Source organism: Python bivittatus, unplaced genomic scaffold (genome assembly GCF_059951505.1).
Source record: "Python bivittatus isolate LINGU-HERP-01145 unplaced genomic scaffold, Pbiv_v1 ctg000200_np1212, whole genome shotgun sequence".
NCBI lineage: Eukaryota > Metazoa > Chordata > Lepidosauria > Squamata > Pythonidae > Python > Python bivittatus.
In genome coordinates this window covers 18,620,575-18,644,053 of record NW_028277040.1, presented here as the reverse complement: position 1 = coordinate 18,644,053, position 23,479 = coordinate 18,620,575, and the positions used below count along the sequence as shown (strand labels likewise).

At 38.2% G+C, this 23,479-nt stretch overlaps 1 protein-coding gene across 1 annotated transcript in view; it reads right to left on the bottom strand.

Annotated features, from left to right (window-relative positions):
* CCDC141 (coiled-coil domain containing 141) overlaps nucleotides 1-23,479 on the bottom strand; it is a 120,051-nt gene that overhangs the window by 19,385 nt on the left and 77,187 nt on the right. Inside the window, 7 exon segments of the mRNA XM_088135750.1 lie at nucleotides 1,860-2,743; nucleotides 5,964-6,095; nucleotides 7,047-7,159; nucleotides 8,291-8,474; nucleotides 11,582-11,776; nucleotides 13,929-14,069; nucleotides 21,634-21,783. Of these exon segments, the coding sequence (XP_087991876.1) occupies nucleotides 1,860-2,743; nucleotides 5,964-6,095; nucleotides 7,047-7,159; nucleotides 8,291-8,474; nucleotides 11,582-11,776; nucleotides 13,929-14,069; nucleotides 21,634-21,783 (1,799 nt within the window).

The window sequence follows — 23,479 nt, the reverse complement described above, 5'->3', positions numbered from 1 at the left end:
AGGATAAAATATGCTGATTGAAAGAATCCAAAAACTATAATAAAAAAGAGGCAGCTATAGAAGGATGAAGGGAAGTAACTACTAATATGAGATGAATTTAGAATCAATCTGGGTTTTATTTAGCTAACCCCCTCTCTATTCACTTCCACTCTACCATGAATTTACTAAGCTCCACATTAGGATTAATACATAAAGATCTCTCAGTCTCACTCTCTCTTCATTCTTGAATTTCTTAACTAGAGGTATCCTATAACCTAGTCATTGCCTGATTTGGTGCACTCTTCCTGCTAGCTTGGAAATTACAGAAGCTATTGCCCATCAAGTATGGGAAAGGCTACCAGCACCTTTTTAACTCTGTATCAAAACTCTGTAGCTTACCCTTCAAAGCAAAGATCAGAAACATTAAATGAGCATCAGGATGGTGTAGTGGTCAACATATTGGTCTTGAAGTGAGAAGACCAGGTTTCTAGCCCACCTTCCACCATGGAAGCTCCCTGAGTGATTTGGGGTCAGTCGCTCTCTATCAGGCCAACCGATTTCATAATGTGGCTATTGTGGGGGGAAATAGCTCCTAAACAAAAGACAAGCCATACATCTGATAAAAGGTGGCCCAGAATAGAATGTAAAATGGAGTAGATTTCTACTGATCTACTCAGCATTATAAAACTGCCTGATAGATATAGTCATCAGTTTTTATTTTGTTAAATTATATCCCACCTATTTACAATAGTAAGAAATTCCTTTGAAACTCTGCCCAGTCATGGGACCACATGAGGAATTCTTTCAGTTACCAACTCTGTAATTCTGGTACCAAGGAGAGGTGATGATTGGAGCCCTCAGCTGATCCAGTGCATAATTCATTACTTCTCTAGGCCTAGTTTGCAATAGGGGTCTTTGCTCTGCTCTAAACTCTTCCTTTTTCAAATCAAAGCTTGACTGGAATTCCTTTCATTCCCTAGGACCCTCTGTATAAACTCTTAACATTTCTGGATTTAGATTTATAGCCAGCAATAGCAGTAAGCCTGAATGTGCATTAATTATACACAAAAGATCAATGCAATTTAATTAACGTTTGCTAATTCTGGGATTTAGCATCAACTTTTCTGCGCACTGGAGACCAGAGGTCTGATTTATTTAGTATATATACTCTCCTATAAATACTCCCAAGAAAGCTTGTTTCCATTATCCTTGAATATTATAGTGCTTCTCCTACTCTCTTGTTGCTAGTTGGCCAACTATATCCTGTTGGTTCTCCCACCTGTATACGGAAAATGTCTGCAGAAACAAAAGAACTTTTGGACTTCTAGTTTCAAAGCAAGTAGATTAAATACAGAGGCCAATTGTCTCTTAACTATGAATCCTACTACAGTATAAATGTGAGTACTGTATGGGCATACTCTGGCAAATCTCACAAGATAGGGGGTCACTTCTATGGGGTTACAGGGCTAGTTTGTGGATCAGTGACAAGACATGAGGTACACTGAATCCAACACAAGGTATAGGATTTCTTCTCTACTCGGTTTCTGTAGCTAAGATAAAGCTTGATCTTAAAATGCAAAGGAATTTCTAAGAATTCGGCTCTTATAAAAGGAATTGTAATGTTTATTGGCTGGAATGTTTATTGCTAAACAGAAATGTTTTAATTTCATTTGTCTTCAAATACTATTTAAAATGTGTGGACTGGATATGCATGAATTATTTCAAAATCTGAAAACTGACAGTAAGGGCTAATATTGTGCAGACACTATGGGAATGGAATTATGTGGAAATGTGATGTGAATACTATTGATTATCCAATTTTCAGATTTGTGTTTGCTGGATTACTCTATATTTAGGTTTTTTCATTGTAAGCTACCCACCAGGTCAGTGTAGGTTCTGGGAATCCTGTTACTTCTACTTCCAAAGTCACCGGAGCACCTTCCATGACAGTTACATTAGACAGAAGCTTGGAGAAGTTAGGCGCCTGTCCAGAGAGGCTGACCTTGCTGTTCTTTTCAGATATGCTTTTAATCTCTTCTCGGGTAGCCATCTGCCTCTGACAGCTTCTGGTGGAGTCTGATTGAAAGAGACCTGAAAATACACTGGGTGAAGCATGCAGCCTAGCCTGGTTTTTAGTAAAGTTATTTCTGTCATGCAATTTTCTCTGTGCTTCTGTCATGCTTCTGGGAACCTCATGGCATTGCAAACGGGCCTCGTGCACTTCACTCCTCATGCAGTACACAGCCTTTGCCTTGAGTGCAGAGGAAACAGGGGGAGTTGCAGGCATTTCTGGAGAACTAGGAGCAAACGGAGATTCTACTTCGCATTTGGAATGGCTGCTTAGGGTGGAAGAAGAAAATCTCCCTAGCTGCTCTGATATGCATTCCTTTCTGTGGCCAGCCGCATCGGCAGAAGCAATAGAGGTTAAGGGATCAGAATCATCTTCCATTCTTTTACCGCCAGCACTTATTGGCATTTGTATACTGTAAGAGCTGACATGCACACTACGGGAACTACTGCAGTGTGGTTCTTCTAGTTCTGTTTCAGAAGGCAGAAGGTTGGATTCTGGGGTCTCAGAAAGAGAAGGCAATGAGATATCATCAGGAGAGATACACTCATATTCATCTCCAGAGAGTGCATCTTCTGTCAGGAGCTCAGTCTGAAAGCTCTCCTCTTTGACAGGAGAACACAACTCTGAGTCCTGTGAAATAGAATCCTCAACAGCTGGGCAAACAACTGATGTCTCCACAAAGATCTTCTCTTCCTTAAAAGCAAAAAAGAAGGGAAGGGAAGGGAAGGGAAGGGAAGGGAAGGGAAGGGAAGGGAAGGGAAGGGAAGGGAAGGGAAGGGTGCAAAAGATACTTTAAATAATGTCTATAAAACTTATTTTGCCTTTTTTTTGTAGATTTTTTATCCTGCCTTTATTATTTTTATAACTAACTCAAGGCTTGTCTTCCTTTCACATAATTTTTTGATAATTTTAAAGATCTGTCTGGCTAAAAATATTAGAGTGACTATAGCTTAATATTACAAATAATAGTCCTTGGTCAGGAGGGCCATTTAGTCCAATTTAAAATAAAGAATCTTTGAAAGGGAGAGCAGATATCAGTCTGAGCAAACATGCAAATCACTGTTTTTCCGTTTTTCTGAGATGTATTTTTATTGAAACCATAGCAATGACAAGGACACAGCAAGGACATCGATTGAATATTTTAGACTTAGAAATAAAGTTTGAAATATTCAGATCTATGTCCTTTTTAATTTATTAAGCTAATCATTTAAATGTCAGACCAAAGATTACTATTACTGAGTACAATGAATAGAGAAAAGTAATACTAAAATAACAGCTATAGTTTCTATTTGCACTATGATAACACAAAAGGTATACAGAGTAGAAAAATAGTCTTCTGCTTCTCCCATAACTTTGTGTCCCCCAATGATATGCATTTGAAACAGATTCTGAAAAGATAGTTTTTGAGATGGCCACTAGCTTGAATGTTATTATCATGAAGGATAATTTTATAGCTAGCTATTTGCCTTAATAATGAATGGGACATCTGTATTCATGGTGTATTATGAAGCTCAGTAACTACAGATATTCAGCATGGAAGAGATACTTTATTTCTTGGTGCACCTGCTTGGCTAGTATAGCACACAGGATGCTAACCTAACTACATGTTTTTTTAAAATCAGGCACAGCTCTTTTACCCCTGTGTTTGGTGTTTGTTGCTCCCAGGAAGTTATGTAAATCCAGCTATTCATCAATAATTCAAAACTGTTGTTTTCCCTTTCTTTAAAATACCATAAACTTCTGGCAGAGGAACATTTCTCTGGTTAAACTGTGGTTTCCCCTACTTACAAATCACTCAGAGATTTGTAAGGGGATCTTAATGTACCTTCTGTTCACCCCTGCTCTAAAACCAAAGGGAAGAGGGAAAAACAATTTCCTTAGAGTTTGCCTAAACACTACATGTTTAAAAATTTCTGCCCCACTTCAGAAACATTAATAATTTTAATAACTGAATCCATGAAAAATGCCAGTGTACTGTCCAAATCCTAGGCTTTCACAGGATAATTTTTCAAAAACTTGTTTGTGTGAATAAAAATGGCTGAACCATTATTTTCTAAGTGAGTAGGATACCTTTATATACTGTCAATTTAAGTTATACTTTATAATAACTATTATGGGGGGAAAAACCTATTATATTTACTGTCCTTCCTTAAACCATCCATAACTCAAACCTTTAGTAACTTTTCTTGATGGCCTTATTCTGGATGGGAGTACTGTACTTTTTAAACAGTACTGACTATAAGAGTACTTTTATGCTATGAAATATTATAGTATGAGCTTTGCTGGGTGACAGTTGATTTAATTGGATGTGTGATTGATCTGTGAGATGAGTAGTATTTTTGCTTTTGGTATCAGTTCTTGTGGGAAGCTGGAGGAGGATGGACCTGGCACATAATGAGGTAGGAGTCTGAGATGTAGAACTATTCTATGTTAACTAGCTACCCAGTGCAATTCTTATGGAGATTGGACTTTCCAGGCAAAGATGAAATGAGCCCCCCATTCCCATTAGCCATATTACGCAGTGAGTTCAGTGGCGCTGACTCTTAGCACCTCACAACCTACTGACCACCATGGGACATAGATAGGGATTTATTCTGTTCTCTCTCCTTGACTTTCCCTCCACAGTTGCTCTTTGGTGATCTCAGAGCCTTCCTTCTGCCATTCTTCCCAGGCACGGAATGGTTGCTCTCTAATTCTATTGGATAGAATGTAGGTAGCTACATGCTATGTGTTGCCTATCCTTATCATATATTTCTTCCCACAAGCCCTTCTTTCTGTTAATATTATAAACCTGTTTCACTAAACCTTGACTTGGTAGGATCCCACTCTTAGGAACACTCATACACCAACGCAAATCACACTGCCTCCAACCATCATAACTAGGTGCTTGCAATTGTGAACAACCCTGATATATCTCTGTGCCAATGGTACTGTACCTGCAGATGGGGACACGCAATTTTAAGGCAGAGAATGCCACTTCAGAAATGGCAATATACTCCTCCCTTAGGTTGACAGGGAGTTTTCATTTGCCCTGCCTCCCACCTCCCAAAATCCCATTATGCTGTCCTGATAATGTCAAAGGGACCAAAAGCAGAATTGCAGGCACATTGGTGTTCATGTTGAAGGTAACAGAGGTCTGCCACCATGACAAGCTCTTTCATTTTTTGATGGTGGGAAGAGAGATGGGTTTAAGTACAGATCTGGAAAGGCTGGCCAAAGGATACAATCACTGGCCAGCATGTAACAACTGATTGGCTCTTTGTTCATTTATTGGCCAGACGATTTGCTGCAAGTTCTGTGGATGCATGGATCCAAATGTACAGGACAGCCTGGATCAATTTTGGGTGCCCAGGATTGGGAGACAAAAATTGATTGTCCAGAAGTGACCATTGTCTTCCACCTTTTCTTTTGTATTTCCTTATCTCTTGTCCTACTGCCCAGCATTATATATGCATAAATAATACTCCTCAGACAAAACTATCCTTCATGAATCATCAGGTGGAATATATAATAAATATGTTAGTCTTTAATTAGTCTTTATGGTTCCACAAGACTCTGTTGGATTTTCTGAAAAAGATTAACCTAACTTTCCCCCTCTAGAAAATAAAACCATTTATCTTTCTTAATGTTACCTTTTCAGTGGTGAACGAAATAACAGGGCTTTCTATTTTAATTATAAATGGGTTTTCAGATAATGTTAAAAAGCCATCTAAAAAGTACACAAGTTTATGACATGAATGGATTAATTTTAACTGATAAGAAAGCAAATAATTCAGCGTGGGAGATGTTTCCCTAATTATATATTTTGCAGGCAAGAGATTTTTCTTTTAAGGATGTTCATGCTTGAAATGCTTCCCTAATATCAGCCCTTAGTTCCATTTACACAAAATGTACTTGGAAAAAAAGTACAAACCTGTTGCTTCAGCTCATGTACTTTTTCTTTTATATACTCTTTATCTATCTTCTGTTTCTGTCTGTCTTGTTCTGCTTCTAGTTCATCATCAGAGTTATTAGAATCTGGTGATTTCCCCTTTAATGAGTCTTCCTGTGAAACAGAACCAAAAGTAGTTGAATGTGGCAATAAAAATAATAATTAACTTTGTCAAATCCTCTATGTAATGGCCAGGAACCAAAGTATAAACAATTTTCCACAATGGGGGCTTTGACATTTTATCTGTACAAGCAAGGAAATGCCAGTTTTTGCAGCAGGAGATCTGGGGTTCAGACTACTGCATACAAAGCAACACAACATAAACTTTGTATTTGTTCTTGGTTGGTTTGTCATGTTCACAATAGATCCCAGCTGTCCTTTTAGGTGGCTCACAGCACTAAAAAGTCCCACAGAAATAGGACAAAGCAAAACATTAGAGAGCCCTGCAGCCCAAAATTTGATAAAACAGCAGTAGACTTATTCAGTAGAATGCCTTCTTAAAAGAAGGGTTGTTAGTGAGGGAGTGAGACAGGTCTCTTCCACAGAGTTTGTGAACCTGCCAAAAAGCCCCCTCCCTTGTCCTAAGTAGGTTGGTTTTGTGGGGCATTGGAATACACCAGAAGGCCATAGAGGCTACTGTGATAGAAAAGCAACTTTCCCTGAAATCTACGCCAAATCTTGTGTTGCATAGTTAGACATGCCCTATCCCAAGTAAAAGCCAGATGCTGTAATGGCTCAGCAACTGACTTTTCATTTCTAAACCCATTTCTGACTTGCAGACTCTTAAGGCTAAAATCCAATGTATGGGTAGAATCCAATGTCATGTGTTTAGAAATCCACTTACACAAAAGGACCAGCCTGGAAACACCCCTTGGAAACACCCCTCTGCATGGCCTGAATATTTATGTCTTTATTATTCACTTGCTGGCTCACTTACTCGCTATCCTTAAATATCTGTCCTGCATCATCTCCCCAACTCTCCGTAACACGTTTTAATGGCATAAATGGTTAATGGATTCTGCTCTAAAGACTAGTCATTTTTTCTGTAGGGAAAAAAAAAATTACCCCAAGCTTGTCTTCAAGCTCTGTCAAGGAGCTACATAGTTCACTGATAGAATCAAGAACTTCTTTGTGTTTTGCTGCTATTTTTTCAACATACTTCTTTCCTTCTTCATTACCTATAATTTACAGAAATGGAATAATAGGACATCTGCATTATCCACAATGATGTAAATGAAAAGCTGATACTTTGACTATGGATCCCAGACAATTTGGACCCATTTTCCAGACCCTGGAACCTTTTTTGCATGATTAGTTAGAAATGAATCCCAGCAATAAGTTCAGTGCAGCTTTCTTTCAGATAATGAAGATACAATGAAACAGTCACTTTTTTTTAATGTATTTATTACATTTATATCCTGCCTTTTGTACAGAAACTCAAGGCAGGGTATACAGTATTCACTCTTCCTACTTTTCCAACAATCCTGCAAGGTAGATTGGGCTGAGAGAGGGGACTGGCCCAAAGTCACCAATGAGCTTCTGCAACAGTTTAATCACTATACCATTTTGGCTTAATGTTTAAAGTTGAAAAATTGACAGCTCAAAATTTTAAGAATAATTATTCTTGCATTTATTATTCCATTTTTCAATCCCAGTGATTAATATACAGAGTCCCTTTGCTGTGAGTACTGATTATATTTTTATTTTTAATTGATTTACTGAAGATTGCAGTGGTAGTCTTTTCTCTCTCTCATGGTGCCAATGATTGTATGAAAGTATCAGAAAGCCAGGACACAAGTGTAGACTGGAAAAAAAAGCCACACATTTAAGATTTGGCAAACTTTCCTTAGTAGAAATTATGAGCACTTCTATACGGCTACTGCTTTTACATTCCCAAGCCTTAAAGATGATCTCTTTTGTTGACTTCAAATGCTGAGAAGGAGGACAGAAAATTACAGGTCTGCTATAGTCCTGCAGTAACAAAAATATCTCATCCTTTTTCCACACAAAAAGAGGGAGGGAGGGAGGAGCTCATTTACCAGCTGGATTGTCATTTCCCTGCATATTCCTTTGGTTTGGGCTACTGCATTCTGGAGCTGTTTTCAGAAGTATTTGTGTCAAAAACCTGATTGCAGATTTTGAAACCTGTTTGTGATATTTTTATGCCTCTGCACTTTAGTATTAATCTTTATGGAATCCTCCAAAAGATAGACTGTAAAAATTTTTTAAATAAACTAATATTCATCCATCCTGGAACAGCAACTCAATATTCAGAGTGTATGTGGGATTTTTAAGTTGTAAGTTTTTACCATATAAGTCTTTAGCAAGGTTAGTAACCTGCTGGATTCTTTCTTCTTGCTGAGGGACCACAGGGTCAATGAACTTCTTGAATTGCTTGTAGAGTATTTCCACTGCTTCCCTCGTCTTGCACTCTGTTGAGTATCTTCCAACCCTATGTACTGTTGCACTCGCTTCCTCACACCAAAACTGACACTATGTAAGAGAAAGGGAATTAAAATTTCCTTTAGGAATTCAAGGCAGTGTATACAGCATTCCCTTTGTTCATTTTTCTCCACAACAACCCTGTGAAGTAGGTTGGGCTAAGAGAGAGTAAGCAACTGGTTCTAAATCACCTAGTGAGTTTTTGTGGCTGAGCATGAACTTCTGCTTGGGAATCTCTTGGGCCAGGCTAACACCTTAACCACTTTTTCAGGCAGGTTACCTTCATATTTTGAAAAAAATATTCTATTTGAGTGTATCATCATTGTCATCATCATCATCATTATTACAGTTACTATTTTGGATCAGCATTTGGGTCCTTAATTTTATATATTCCCTTTTTTTGGTTTGAATCTTGAGTCACTGCTGTGAGATGGACGGCTATATACTGTACATTGTTTAAATAAATAATAATTTAGCTATAGTGGTAGATTTTCTTTAGTTGTTTTTGCTGCTGCTACTGCTATTATTAATCTGAGGCTATTGTGTTACAGCCCCAGTCCAGCAAAGGCTATCTGCCTGCATATGCTGGCTTTCTTGTTCCAAAACAGAGTTCCATCAGTTACTGAATCCTGACTCATCAAAACTGGCACCGAGCCTTGGACCCCCTCATCTCCTGAAAGTAGGGAACCACAAGCTGCTTTCCTCAGCAAAAGTGAATCGGTTGGGCCAATTCTAGTGGGAGAAGGCAGTCCTGAAGGTAACTAGTTGCCAAACTTTATAGGTGAAGATCAGCACTTTCAGTTGCACCCTAAAGCTTATTGGTAACCAGTGAAGGACCTGTGTGCTCCCACCACCGAGTGCTGGTTAATGCACGGGCCACAGCCCTTTGAACTAGCTGGAGCTTTTGAATATCCTTTAAAGGCAGCCCCGTGAAGGGCATGTTGCAGAAGTCTGAAGGGGTGGAGATGAAAGCATGAGTCACTATAGTAAAGTCCTCTCACCCCAGCTAGGGCCACAACTGGCACAGGCCTCCTGCTGGCCACAGCCTCCACCTGCTGGCCTTCCACAAATCCAATTGTACGTGTTCCTGGATTGGGAGGCCCTGTTTGTGATCACTCACACCTTGATCAGCTCTCACTTGGAGGATTGAAGCATGCTGTACATGGCTACAATAGTTCCAGAAAACAGCAGCACAGTAATTATGCAAGCACCACAGTAGGCTTGAATAACACCATTACTTTGTGAGCTGTACTAGCTTCCTATAGGCTTCCAGGTGCAATTCAAAGCACTGGTTACCACCTACTGTATAAAGCCTTTCATGGCATAGGGCCATGTTATTTATGGGACTGCCTATCTCCAACTATTTCCACCAGTGCCCCAAGATCCGACAAGAGGAGCACGCTTTGGGTCCCTTCTATGTAACCATGGCACCTAGCCAGACCCAGAAAGCATGCCTTCTCTGTTGTAGCATCTGCCCTTTGGAATAACTTACTCCCCAAGATTTGAAAGACCCTGATCCTCTTGGCCTTTTGAAAGGCCTTGAAAACTTGCTGTTTTCTGTGAGCATTGAACCAGGGCATTGGATGAGCTCATCCTGAAACACTTTGAGCAGTGTTAGTATGATTGCAGTTTGACCTTGGTTACATTGTACTATGTGTGTTTGTGGTTTTTATGTCCATTGGCTCTTTTTTGTTTTTAATTCTATGTCAGCCATCCAGAGTTGCTGTTTGCAAATTGGGCAGTCCTATAAATTACACACACACACACACACAACACACACACGTATATATAGATATGGCTCCAACAGATCCCAGGAACAACATCAGAGCTCTCTGTGCAGAAGAGTGCAGTGCTAGGAACAGCTCAGATACTGCACAGAACCCTCAAACTCCCAGGCCTCTGGTAAAGGATCCAAGATTGAGGAAGGCACATAGCACCCATAGGGGTGAGAGGGGAATTTTTTTTTTTTTATAAAATAAAATAAGGTTCCTGGGGCAGATCATTCAAATGGGTTTGGCCTTATGGAGTTGTGTCAATTGCATCTGGACCAGGAAGTGATCTGACCATGAGAAAAGGATGATGGTCATACCTTCCATATCCAGATCACATATCAACTGTTTCAAACTGATAACAAGCTCTAACACATAACCACCTATGTCTGTCAGGGTCCAGATTATTTGAGACAAGCCCATAGTTGCCATGGGGGTCACTTGACCTCCTGGTCCAGTTGAAACCAGTCCTTGCTGTGTGGATGTTGAAGTCACTGACACCAATAGGTGGGGTAACTCTACAATCAGCCTGGTGACCAGATCACGATGTCCAGGGAAGGATCCGGATGGCAGCAGGGAAGCTGATATGCCAACAACATCCCTAGCTTGTTCTTATGCCCCAGCCTAATATATAGGCATTTATACCCCACTACTTTGGAGACAGTGACCCTGATCACCAATAAGGTCTAATGGTAAATCAGTGTTACCCAGCCCTGTCCTCAAGGCTGAAATCCACCTGGGCAGATTTCCAATATGGCAACATTGCTGCCCTTGCTCAGCCAGGTTTTAGTAATACACACCAGATTTGTCTGTTTGTCCACCACCGTATTGTGAATGGACTTGGTTTTATTACAGAGAGAACTGGCATTTATGAGCAACGCCTTAATGCCAGGTGCTCTGACCATCAGACTACTGGGTCACCAGGATGGGGTCACCAAGTTGCACATCCAATGATGCATGTTGCCAGTCTTTATCGCCCATATTATTCAGTGAGAAACACATCCTAATATGCTTCCTCATCTGCATTATAGTACAACTTTCGGTGCCAAAATATACATTTTTAAAGCACAGGAAGATGGAATGGGATGTTGTGGGTTTCATTTTTCTTTGCCTACAGCTACTTCATTATTATAAATTTGTTCAGGAAAACTTATAGAGTAAACAGGCTAGTCTATATATTTAACTAAAATAAGAAGAAATTAAGTCTAAGCTGTGGACAATTGTTAAGAATTGAATGATTATATTCATTTAGGCTCCTTTTGCTAATTAAATCCATGAGCTGATAGATGACAGACATATGAAAGGTATACAGGAGTCTACATTTGTTTCCTAAATCTCAGACCTGACATCTTATCCTAGATACAAAGGACATTCGGGGTTTTGTTATACCTCTTCCATCATCTGTTGCAAATGTTCCATCAGTTCCAAATTTTGTTTGTAATCTTCCATAATCTTCCCAAATTCAATCAGCTGTTTTTCTAATTCATTGACTGATACAGAAATAAATTCAGCTTTGTCACTTGGTTGAGTTGGTAAAGAATCTAAAACTTTCTTCTGTAGATTCTCTAACTTCTTTCTCAGTACCTGTTCCAAAGTACATAAGAAAAATGTTAGAACCATGTTAGTAAGTTTATGCTGTGTAATATTAGCAGGATTACTGGAGGGCAAAGGAAATAAAACACATTGCACCATTTCAGTGTGTATTTGTAACTTTCTATGGAACTACAGTGGGGCAAAAAAGTATTTAGTCAGCCACCAATTGTGCAAGTTTTCCCACTTAAAAAGATGAGAGAGGCCTGTAATTTTCATCATAGGTATACCTCAACTATGAGAGACAAAATGGGGGAAAAATTCCAGAAAATCACATTGTCTGATTTTTAAAGAATTTATTTGCAAATCATGGTGGAAAATAAGTATTTGGTCACCTACAAACAAGCAAGATGTCTGGCTCTCACAGACCTGTAACTACTTCTTTAAGAGGCTCCTCTGTCCTCCACTCGTTACCTGTAGTAATGGCACCTGTTTGACCTTGTTGTCAGTATAAAAGACCCCTGTCCACAACCTCAAACAGTCACACTCCAAACTCCATTATGGTTAAGACCAAAGAGCTGTCAAAGGACACCAGAAACAAAATTGTAGACCTGCACCAGGCAGGGAAGACTGAATCTGCAATAGGCAAGCAGCTTGGTGCGAAGAAACCAACTGTGGGAGCAATAATTAGAAAATGGAAGACATACAAGACCACTGATAATCTCCCTTGATCTGGGGCTCCACGCAAGATCTCACCCCGTGGGGTCAAAATGATCACAAGAACGGTGAGCAAAAATCCCAGAACCACATGGGGGGACCTAGCGAATGACCTGCAGAGAGCTGGGACCAAAGTAACAAAGGCTACCATCAGTAACACACTACGCCGCCAGGGACTCAAATCCTGCAGTGCCAGGGGTGTCCCCTGCTTAAGCCAGTACATGTCTGGGCCCGTCTGAAGTTTGCTAGAGAGCATTTGGATGATCCAGAAGAGGATTGGGAGAATGTCATATGGTCAGATGAAACCAAAGTAGAACGTTTTGGTCTAAACTCAACTCGTTGTGTTTGGAGGAGAGAGAATGCTGAGTTGCATCCAAAGAACACCATACCTACTGTGAAGCATGGGGGTGGAAACATCATGTTTTGGGGCTGTTTGTCTGCAAAGGGACCAGGACGACTGATCCGTGTAAAGGAAAGAATGTATGGGGCCATGTATTGTGAGATTTTGAGTGAACACCTCCTTCCATCAGCAAGGGCATTGAAGATGAAACGTGGCTGGGTCTTTCAGCACGACAATGATCCCAAACACACCGCCCGGGCAACGAAGGAGTGGCTTCGTAAGAAGCATTTCAAGGTCCTGGAGTGGCCTAGCCAGTCTCCAGATCTCAACCCCATGGAAAACCTTTGGAGGGAGTTGAAAGTCCGTGTTGCCCAGCGACAGCCCCAAAACATCACTGCTCTAGAGGAGATCTGCATGGAGGAATGGGCCAAAATACCAGCAACAGTGTGTGAAAACCTTGTGAAGACTTACAGAAAACGTTTGACCTCTGTCATTGCCAACAAAGGATATATAACAAAGTATTGAGATGAACTTTTGATATTGACCAAATACTTATTTTCCACCATGATTTGCAAATAAATTCTTTAAAAATCAGACAATGTGATTTTCTGGATTTTTTCCCCCATTTTGTCTCTCATAGTTGAGGTATACCTATGATGAAAATTACAGGCCTCTCTCATCTTTTTAAGTGGGAGAACTTGCACAATTGGTGGCTGACTAAATATTTTTTTGCCCCACTGTACATTTTTTATAATTCCCAGTGAAGGCAAAGCCGAGGCATCGCTGCATAGCATCATCAGTCACGTTGGCAGATGAGATCTTATGCTAATTTGGTAGATTTTTTCCAGGCATTTTAATGTTTGTTCATGTAAAAATATGTTTATGGCAATAGCCATAACATAATAACATAATAATAAAGTATATAAAGAAAAGCAGATTGGGAAGTTTGAGTTGGTTTCTAACTTCAAAACACACACACACAACCTACCCTAAGTCAATGACTGTATTAAAAGAAAATGATGTGACCTTGGTGTTCTATTACATCAGCTGCAAATGGAAGAAACATTCAACAGATTACACTAGTCATCAGTGTGCATTCAGAATAAACCTCATGCATGCGTTCAGTGCCCTAACTGCTATAATTATTACCTGATTTTTTTCAGAAAAAGCACCCATTTGTTGAATCTGAATTCTTAGGGTCTTCAGATTTCGTGTTTTTTCCGTTTTCTTGCTGTAGTTGAATTTCATGTTGTTGAATTTCTTTCTCAGATCTTTAAAGGATTCTCTGAGCTGAAAAGAAATAATTGCATTTTAAAACAGGATTTTGACAGTAAAAAATACATACGTACCTTTACAGAGATAAATGTAGCTTAAGTCAGTGGTGAATCTATATTCTAAACCATCTACAATGGCATTTGTGATATTTTGTGATGTGTGGCAATCACCTCTGTGTAGGAATATTATGTAGGAATATTATGTAAGCCCTAAATGGTTAAATATGGTGCACTATTTGCAAGTTAGTTTCTATGATTAAAATACTTTCATAAATCATGGAAATTAATGATGAAGGTTGACACAATTATGAAAACTGTATTTTGTGACTATATGACTGTTTTGGTCATATTAAACATACACTGATCAGTGGTAATGTGTGTTGGATATATAAACAGAAATTTAAAAATGAAGATGTGTATGTATATGTGACTTCTCCATAGACCTGCTGGTAGTATGGATGTAATGAACTTTCTCATGTGATGTTGTTTGAATTGCAAGAATGCTCTGCTGTGAAAACAACAATCAGAAAACAATCAGAATGCTTTGGATGTTGTCAGAACAGTAGGTTGTATATAGGCACTTTCTAACTGACCAGCCTTACCATCCCTCCAGTTGCCTGGCCTCACAATTAAAATGAAGCATACGTTGAGCAGGCTCTTCTGAAATTTTGCCTAAATGGTAATAGATATTTTAATTTTTGTGAGTCTGCCCACATGGAACTAAAGGCCAAGAGATGAAAACAGAGATGTCTTAGCCAATCGGAGCTCATTTATTTCCAGCAAGGAGTGCCTTGTGCCGCTTCTATTTTGTACCAAAACATAAATGCCATCCCTTTTTTCTCCCAAAAGAGGAAACTGTGAATCTCTTATCTACCCACAGTGTTTGCATACCTCCAACATGACAGTTCTCTGTTAGGATCTCTTCACACAGTCCTGCCATCCTCTGCTAGAGGGCTGAGGCACTGGAGAAATTAAGCATTGTCTGCAAGACAACTGTAATTCGCTTCTGCTTTTCAGCATCACTCACTGCTTGCAAGCAAAAGTTCCCCATTTGCACAAAACTTCATGCCTCCAGTAGGAAGGAAGGACTAAGCACAATGATAAACATCCAGTGATTACCAGACATGAGGTCAAATCACTCCATAAGATTTGCACCCCACCTGCAAGCAGGCTATGGAATATATCTTTTCAAGATCACTCTCCTTCCTTCTTGTGGAGGGTCTTAAAATATAAACATGTCCCCTCTCCCTTTTTTTGGCCAGGCTGTTTTTGCTCTAGCTTCTGAAATTTAACAAGGCAGAGGATATTTGTCATTTAGCAACCTATGAAATTAAGCTGCAGCCCGTCAAATTTAATGCCCATATGAATTTCATATAGAGGTATTTGGAATAGAATTAATTGCCTCTTGAACTTTGGTAGTGTATTAACATGCTACAGCAAAATTATTTGGCTCTATACCATCTTGAAAATAACATATTATGAAGTTGTATTTGGTTGGTTTAAAGGAAGAAGCTAAATCCATGGTTTTCCAGTTTTCTACAAGATATGCCAAAATAGAGTCACTTTTTTTAGCATTCTTAAGGGATATATGTTTAAATCACCATCACTGTTATAATATTCACTGATTTGCATCTATTAGAGCTTTCCTAAATTGACATCTATTTTTAATGCTGGCAGAGCTGGGGCCGGGGGTGGCTGAGGTAGTCATGATCAGAGAGGCAAATATTTGTGCTATTCAGATGAGCGAACAGTGGTGACATCACATTTTATCAAAAGGTTACAGCTACTCAGGGTAACTTTTGGCAAACAAAAAATGGAAACAGAAGTGAATATGACTGGTGTGCATCTGATAAAGTTGTAGAGGAAGGAAGAACATGTAAAACAAATATATATATATATATATATATATATATATATATATATATAAAACAACAACAACATTGCAGCTGTGTCCTGAAACAAGAGCCAAGAGGACAGGAATAAGGTATGCTTTCCAATCAATCCCCATTTTAGGCCAGAGGGAATTGTGGGAAGTAGACAGCAACACAATAGCAGCTGCCAAATTCTCTCAATTCAATTCCCCACAACAGAGAAGTACACTTGTATACTTGTGTGCTCTGCAGTCTTTCTATACCCTTGCTTGATATCCTCTGAGAGGGAAAAATGGGCTTGGATGTTACAGTTCTAGATTTTGGTATGCTATTCACAGGATGTACATGTTCTCCTGTTATATTCCCCATATATGGGACTTTTCATATCCTAAGTAACTATTCTGCAACACAGGAATTACAAATTTATACTCAACTTGCAACCGTGAATCTGTTCTGCCAATATTCAAATAATGTCTTTTCTCTTAAAACAGCACTTTCAAGCAATTTGGTCAAATATTTTTGAGCTGTTTTCTATAGCATTATATTTCTATGTAATTTATTTTTATTTTATTTTCTCATATCTACTATTGTTAATGTAAACCATTTGAAATGGTAGTATTTAAATTGTACCAAATTTGATATTTCTATCTTTGTTCTGTTGTAAATATTACCGTTTCATTATTATGAGTTTAATAAAGTAAAAGAAAGGGAGAGAATTCTGGATTCATATTCTATTTTAATGGATATATCCACAGAGCTCCATTTAACTTTTGAAAGATGGCAACAATTGGGTTTCTACATTCACTTTGGGGAATCTTAGCAATAGTTGCAGATGAAATTGGCTAATTAAGTATTCTGAATAAGCTGTTTGGATTGTCTGGAAAACATTCTTAATAAATACTCAGTGTATGATGTACCCATCTTGTCCCAGAATAAAGATACTTTACAAGGAGCATATGTGTTTGAGGTCTGCCATTTACTTTCATTTTAAACATATCTTTTACTTCAACATATGGTTCACAGTTTATATGAGAATTTATAATTACCATCATCCATTTATTATCAATTGAAGTACTGTAGTTGCAACTTTCTCTTATAGGACACCAGAGCCAGCAGGAAATTCATTTCCAGTTAGTCAAAGATTCCTTTTCTATTTAAAATGTGAAATAATTATTCTTTGGTTGGGAAGAGGAAATCCTTACATAGAACCATAAATCAGCCAAAAAAAAAAAAAAATCCCTTTAATAGGTTGTCAGTGTACTTATAAAAGATGTTAAACTTCTTTTTTCTGTTTTGATAGAAAGTGCATAAAATAGAAATTCATTGTTTCAGAAAGGATGTCAACAGAATGCAGCTGTTCTTACTTTCCTCCTTCTGAATGAAAACCAGTGGCAGATTCATAGCATTAGACTTCTTACATTATGCCTAAAGTTACGCTATTTTCCAATAATTAGGAATCGTTCTGCTACTTATTGATAGACAGAATTCATTTGCATTAGGAGCAGTACAGGTCAAAGTACTAAACAGATTTGTCTGTTAGTGTCATTCAGCTAGATAGATAAATAGATATTCATCTAAACTTCAAAGAAGAAAGAAGTGCATCAGCATACTAAGAGAAGGAGAAATCCAAGGCTCATCATGGAGAAAATCTATGTGGTAACCAGGAGTCGAAAACAACTTGATAGCACATAATCAATCAATCAATCGGATCCAAGGCAGGTAAGAAATCCTCATATGCATCTAATACTCCAATCTTGCCCTAAGCATGAGTACTTGAAAGAGGTCCCAACTGAATTCAGTGAGACATCTCTGAGGAAGTAATTAATGTTAAGTATAATGACACCATAGTGTCATGCTGTCAGCAACCTGGAAGTATTAAAATTTGTGAAACTATAGCAGCTTGCCAGTATTCATCAGTATATTGGATTCATTGAGGGAAAAAATCACATGAAGATATGACAACACAAGATTGCACAAGACGGCAGGGCAGCTGGGTCATTTAAGTTGACTACAAACTATTCCACGTATTATTAAAATGTGATCTTAATTAGCCTTAACCCTAAAAAGCCATCATTTCTTACCTACGACAAACCAGCACAGCTGGTTTTTCATGGGTAAGAAACAATCCAAGGAATAATTTATGACAATTGCTGCAATTTGTCACACAAGAAGAAGAAAACAAATAATGAAGAGACTACGAGGACTCTGTTTTAATAAGCTGTTTCTCATATTTCACAAAAAAACAAAAGACCCTACTTCTCCTTTTTCTTTCAAAATGAAGGCTTTCCAGGAATCACTTTCATGTAGCTTTTTTTCATCCGTGTATAAACTGATTGTTGGAAGGCATGCATTGAAACACCACAAATGATGTAATTTAGAAATATTTATACACAGTATATTTGCACACAGTGCTGTGGCACTTCTGGAATGAGAGGAGGAGGTGGTGGTGGCAGAGAAAAGTAGTGGTACAAAGTGTTATTTTAAAATGCTGTCATGGCAAGTTCTGAACAAGACTACATTGCACTGATTGTGATGCAGAACTGATGCGAGTTGGATACCAGGCACAAATGTAAACTTTGATTTATGGTTGCATACTATCATATATCCAGAATGGCATTAACATGTCCCACAAGCCTGAAATTGGATTTGAAATATGGGCCTAATCTCTGCTGAAGTAAGCATGGAGTTGTAAAATGACAGGACTATTTTGCTTTAGATTCTTATCCTAAAAAACTCTATAAATAATTTATTTTCCTGTTTATGATGTTTGTAGTTTATATAAGTCAATTAGTGACACAGAATTTTAGAACAGGGCCCTCAGAACTTCTCTAGTCCAGTTCAGTACAAAATTGTAATATTCAGGTTACAATTACATTATCTCTGACATATGGTCGTCCAGCTTCTGCTTAAAAACCTGTAATGAAGGAGACCATTTTCTCCTGAGGCTTCTCTGTTCCACTTTACTTAGCTTTCATTATATATGGGTTAAACATTAATAAATTTCTCTTCCAATAGAAGAGAATATATGTAGCTCAAGTTTGAATTGTGGAGTCCTTGGTGCTCTCTGAGCCTGGTTGTCTGCTTGCAGATGTTTCGTTACCCAACTAGGTAACATCATCAGTGCTAGCGAGTGTGGGGTTTGCTCCCTGTTTATTTACAATAGCTTGCCCTGCCCATTTTGGTGTGGGGTGTGGCTTTCTCCTTGGCAGGATAAGACTTTCTCTTATTATTAAGCCAAAATTGGATTACTTTATTTATTTACCCTTTAGAAAACAGAATAAGTGCGATTAGTTTCAATCCAGTTTCATCTGTTTTAAATGGAAAATCCATTCACTACTCATTGTGAATTCAATTTTAAAATGAATTTTCAAACTTGTTTTAGATATGTGGACCATATATGAAAGCTAGGTTTGTTAATGTGTTTTGGGCAACAAATTGGTTTTGGAATCTAGTATAATCAGTATGCTCCAACCTTTCCATGCTGGGCCACATGCAAATATGGAGCTCTGCTCATTCACAGGGAAGTAATAAACTGGTGCTACACAGAATGTTACTTCAAGGAATAACCTGACCTCAGAGGACACAGTCAATTACTGCTTCCATTGAACAAAAAAGGGAAAAATTGGTTTGCTTTATCTGAGTACTACTTTGGAGAAAATGTGTTTCATATTTTCCTCATTTAAAACATATTTTCCATTTGAAAACTGATGAAACTAGACTGAATAATAAGCAGACTTGCTGTGTGTTTTCTAAAGGGAAGACCAGAATCAAATTAAATAATGTTACATAATTATGAAATGAATGTTGATGAACTGCATTTAGCAAACTACCCAAAATGTCATTTTAAATGATATTAAGTTATCTTAAACTGACTTCCATTTAGTTTATGCATAGCAGTGGGCCCTCTAGCCTTTAATAGCATTACATTACTATCATACCAACATGATGTCACTATTTTTCATGATGTACTTGCTATTTATACAATAGGAAAGCACTATCTAAATCTCATCAAGATGTCAGTTTATTTTTAATTGTACACTTCACTAGAGCTAAACTGCAATCCATAAATAAATTTCTTTCTATAGTAGTTACATGACAAGTTTATTGGCTTTTCTGTACTGTTACACAGGATTAAATATCAAAGCTATGAAAAGTAAGTGTGATTACCAAAAATGCTTTCAGGCTGTATATTGAGAGATCTGCAGCAAAGTTACTAGCTGGACTGTTTTGGAGTCCTGGTGGAACTTGTGCTAAGGTGAAATTCACCAATTAAAACCACATTCCAAATGAGCCCAACTCACTGAGCCGGCCAGAGCAATCATGTTCATGAAGGGAAGTGGCATTAATAGGAAAGTGAAAGATAATGTTTGCTTTATTGTCCTACTGAGTATAAATCATTAGGCTGAATACAAACAGGCTGATCAGCAGAGGTGACTTTACAAGATGTAACCTCCAGAGGATCAACAAGGATACCAGTTGAGAACACAGTTAAGACAGTTTGAAGGCATATAAATGCATCTGCTTAGCCTTAAGATTGACTTTTGTTTTCTTTTAAAAGTGAAGTTTTGCCCATTGTATGGTGATTTACCTACACATGTTTCAAATATTGTATACAGAATGCCAAACCAACTGCACAATTCCTTACATCAGTGGGACTTTACCCTGGTATTTCCTGAACAATAGCTCACCATAAGAAACCATTTTTGAAACCAAGAGAACTTTCTGAAGTAATTTATGATATGCCACTGGACTTTTCTAATAAGAAAGGGAAAAAAAGTTAAACATCTAATTTGGGAGTGCCCAAACCAGTTCTATGGATTTCAACCACCATATATAAGAATTTAAGAATCCTTAAAGAATCCTTAAGTTTAAGAATTCACCATAATAAGAAATAACAACCCATCTAAATATGCTTTGGGAAGTATCTATGCCTTAAACTGTTTGTCAGGAAGCAATAGCTATATTTATGTTGCACAAAAGTGCTGAGGAATGTCAGATGAGCTTCAATCAGACATCTTTTTAATCCTATTGCCACTGAATCAGATGAGAACAAGACACCAGAATGTATTATTTCAAGAATATAGATGGGGTGTGGATCATGATAGTGCTTCGGAACATAAGAACTATGGTGAAAAACATGAATTTCAGGGTAAAGAAAATATTTTTTTAGAATAACCCTACTGGTGGAGTACAAAGTTGCACTGGCAACAGTCAATTCACACAATGAGAATTTTAATTCCATTCCTTCATCTGACATTCATTCCAGACCTCACATGCATTTCAGCGCATAGGGAAGGGAAAAATTGCTCCTGCTTCTGGTGAATTAGATTTTTGAGAAGAAGCATTTAGATTGTGCCACTGTGATTTATTAGATGCAGAGGACATTTTACATATGGGTGAAGAAAAACAACTCCTGTCTGTAATCTGTAGCAATACAGTCTACAACTCCAGCATCTCAATCTATCACTAATGTATTTTACATACTGATATAGCTGTGATAATTTGTAATCTGCTTTTCAGTCTCCAGGAATTCAAGTGCTAGCAAAGATTTTAATTAGAGAGGCATTAATATCTCTACAACTGGTTTATGAATCAAGTGTTCCTCAGAAGCTTAAACAAAAAGGAATACAAGGGCATTACTGAAGAGAATCAACAAGAAGACAAAGGACACAACAGTTTCAGTCATTTAATGAGTACTTTTCACCACACCTCATGTATCTCGTCTCTTGTGATGCAGAAATGGAGGGCATGTGAGAGCTCTTCCTCATACTTTTCAGCTTTGGAGTCCCAGTTAATGCTCTCAGACTCAATGGTGTCCAGCTGCTGCTGTAAGTTCTTTACAGAAACATTAAAGGAATTCTGAAATGAAATATAGAAATTATGCTGAAACAACAAGCAATTGTCTATGAACAGTGAAAGTAATAATGAAAAATGTCATATAGTAAGGTTATTGTTTCCCAAAAGCATGATACTCTAATTTAGGCAAAATCTGAAAATATAAATTTGAGTTCTATATCTGTCAACATACTGTATATACAAGATGCAATGCTTGGTTTAAACCACAGGAAATTCTACTTATTTCACAGATTGTGCTGTTTCTTGGAATACAAATGAACAGAGGTTCTTGCTGCTGTGTACTGTAACATGAATTAGTAGTTAAAGTGCATTCAGGTAAATTACTTTGAAACTCTTTTTAATCAAGTTGATATATTTTATCTATTCATCTTTTCCAAGGTAAAAGACTACCTTTGGGGGGCAACGTCCAGTAAAACTGTAAGAAAAAAATAAGTACAATCAACGCAGAAGCAGCAATAATCAAAAGGAAGACATAAAATCAGCCATAAAATCAGATCAATAAAATATAACAGAAACAGTCACCAGTCAAGCTCTAAAAACAAATTAATCTAATTAAATAAAGTTGGGAAGAATTGTCTGCTTTGTGTCTGAATACCCCTGGAGAGAACACTGACAAACCGGATGTCGCTACTGGGAAAGCACCTGCCTCAGTTCTCAGAGTGAGGATATTTGATAAAGGTCTTAAGGAATGGACGGAGCAGATGGGACAAAGTAGGAAGGCTATGAGATATTCTGATACAGTGTTTCTGTAACAGTCCTGCCATAGTACAGCAAAGCTTCCCTTCCCCTAATTTATTTCAACACCTTTAAGTAATATCATAGGAATATTATTACTTAATTTCTATGAAGCTGAACTATCAGTCTTTCCATGGATCTATAGAGGAACATCGGAACAAAAGAACAACCTTTTTCCTATTGCTTTGATTACTGTAGCATCAGAGCTACGATGGTACTTATAAGGGGCAAAAGAAAAAAGAAAGGGTCTGCTTTGATGTCAAAGGAGATAACGTGGGAAGGGGGAGCGAAGGCATGCATATGTGCAAACATCTGGGAAAGCAAAGAGAAGGCATGGTGACTCGTGAGAAGGGAACAATCCGTAACAGGAAAAGGCACTCACAGGTCCACACTGGAGTAGCCAGCAAAGGTTGCCTTTCCTGCAAGAAGCAGGGGAACAACCAATCAGGACTTGTAGTGGCTGTAGTCCAGACTGGGTATCAACCCATTCCCAGCCTGGACTACAGACTGCTAACCCAAACTGGAATGTCTGAAGCTGGCTGGGGGCAGCATGAGAGACAAGCATCTTAGATTGCAGTGGGGAATTGCCCAAGGAGAGGTTGCAATTGATGGACTAGCCTCAAACTGGTCAAAGGAACTTCATATTACAAACCAAGGATTTTACTTAACCTCTTCCCAAAACTATGTACTTTATGCTTATGGGGGAATGCAAATCTACCCAGAACAGATAACAGCATCACCTTAACCTGTGAACCCCTTTATCAACACTATCTTCTTCATTGTTCCAGTTTATTAGCTACAGATATAGCCAGTCATAATTTGTGTCAAGTTACATACAGTTAACTGATACTTGGTGAAGAAGATAATCACAGTAGTAGCCACCCAGAATACTCCCATAATATGGGGGGGGGGGAGTGCAATGGCAAAATGTTCAGTTGTACCACTGTCACTGTTGTAAATTCAT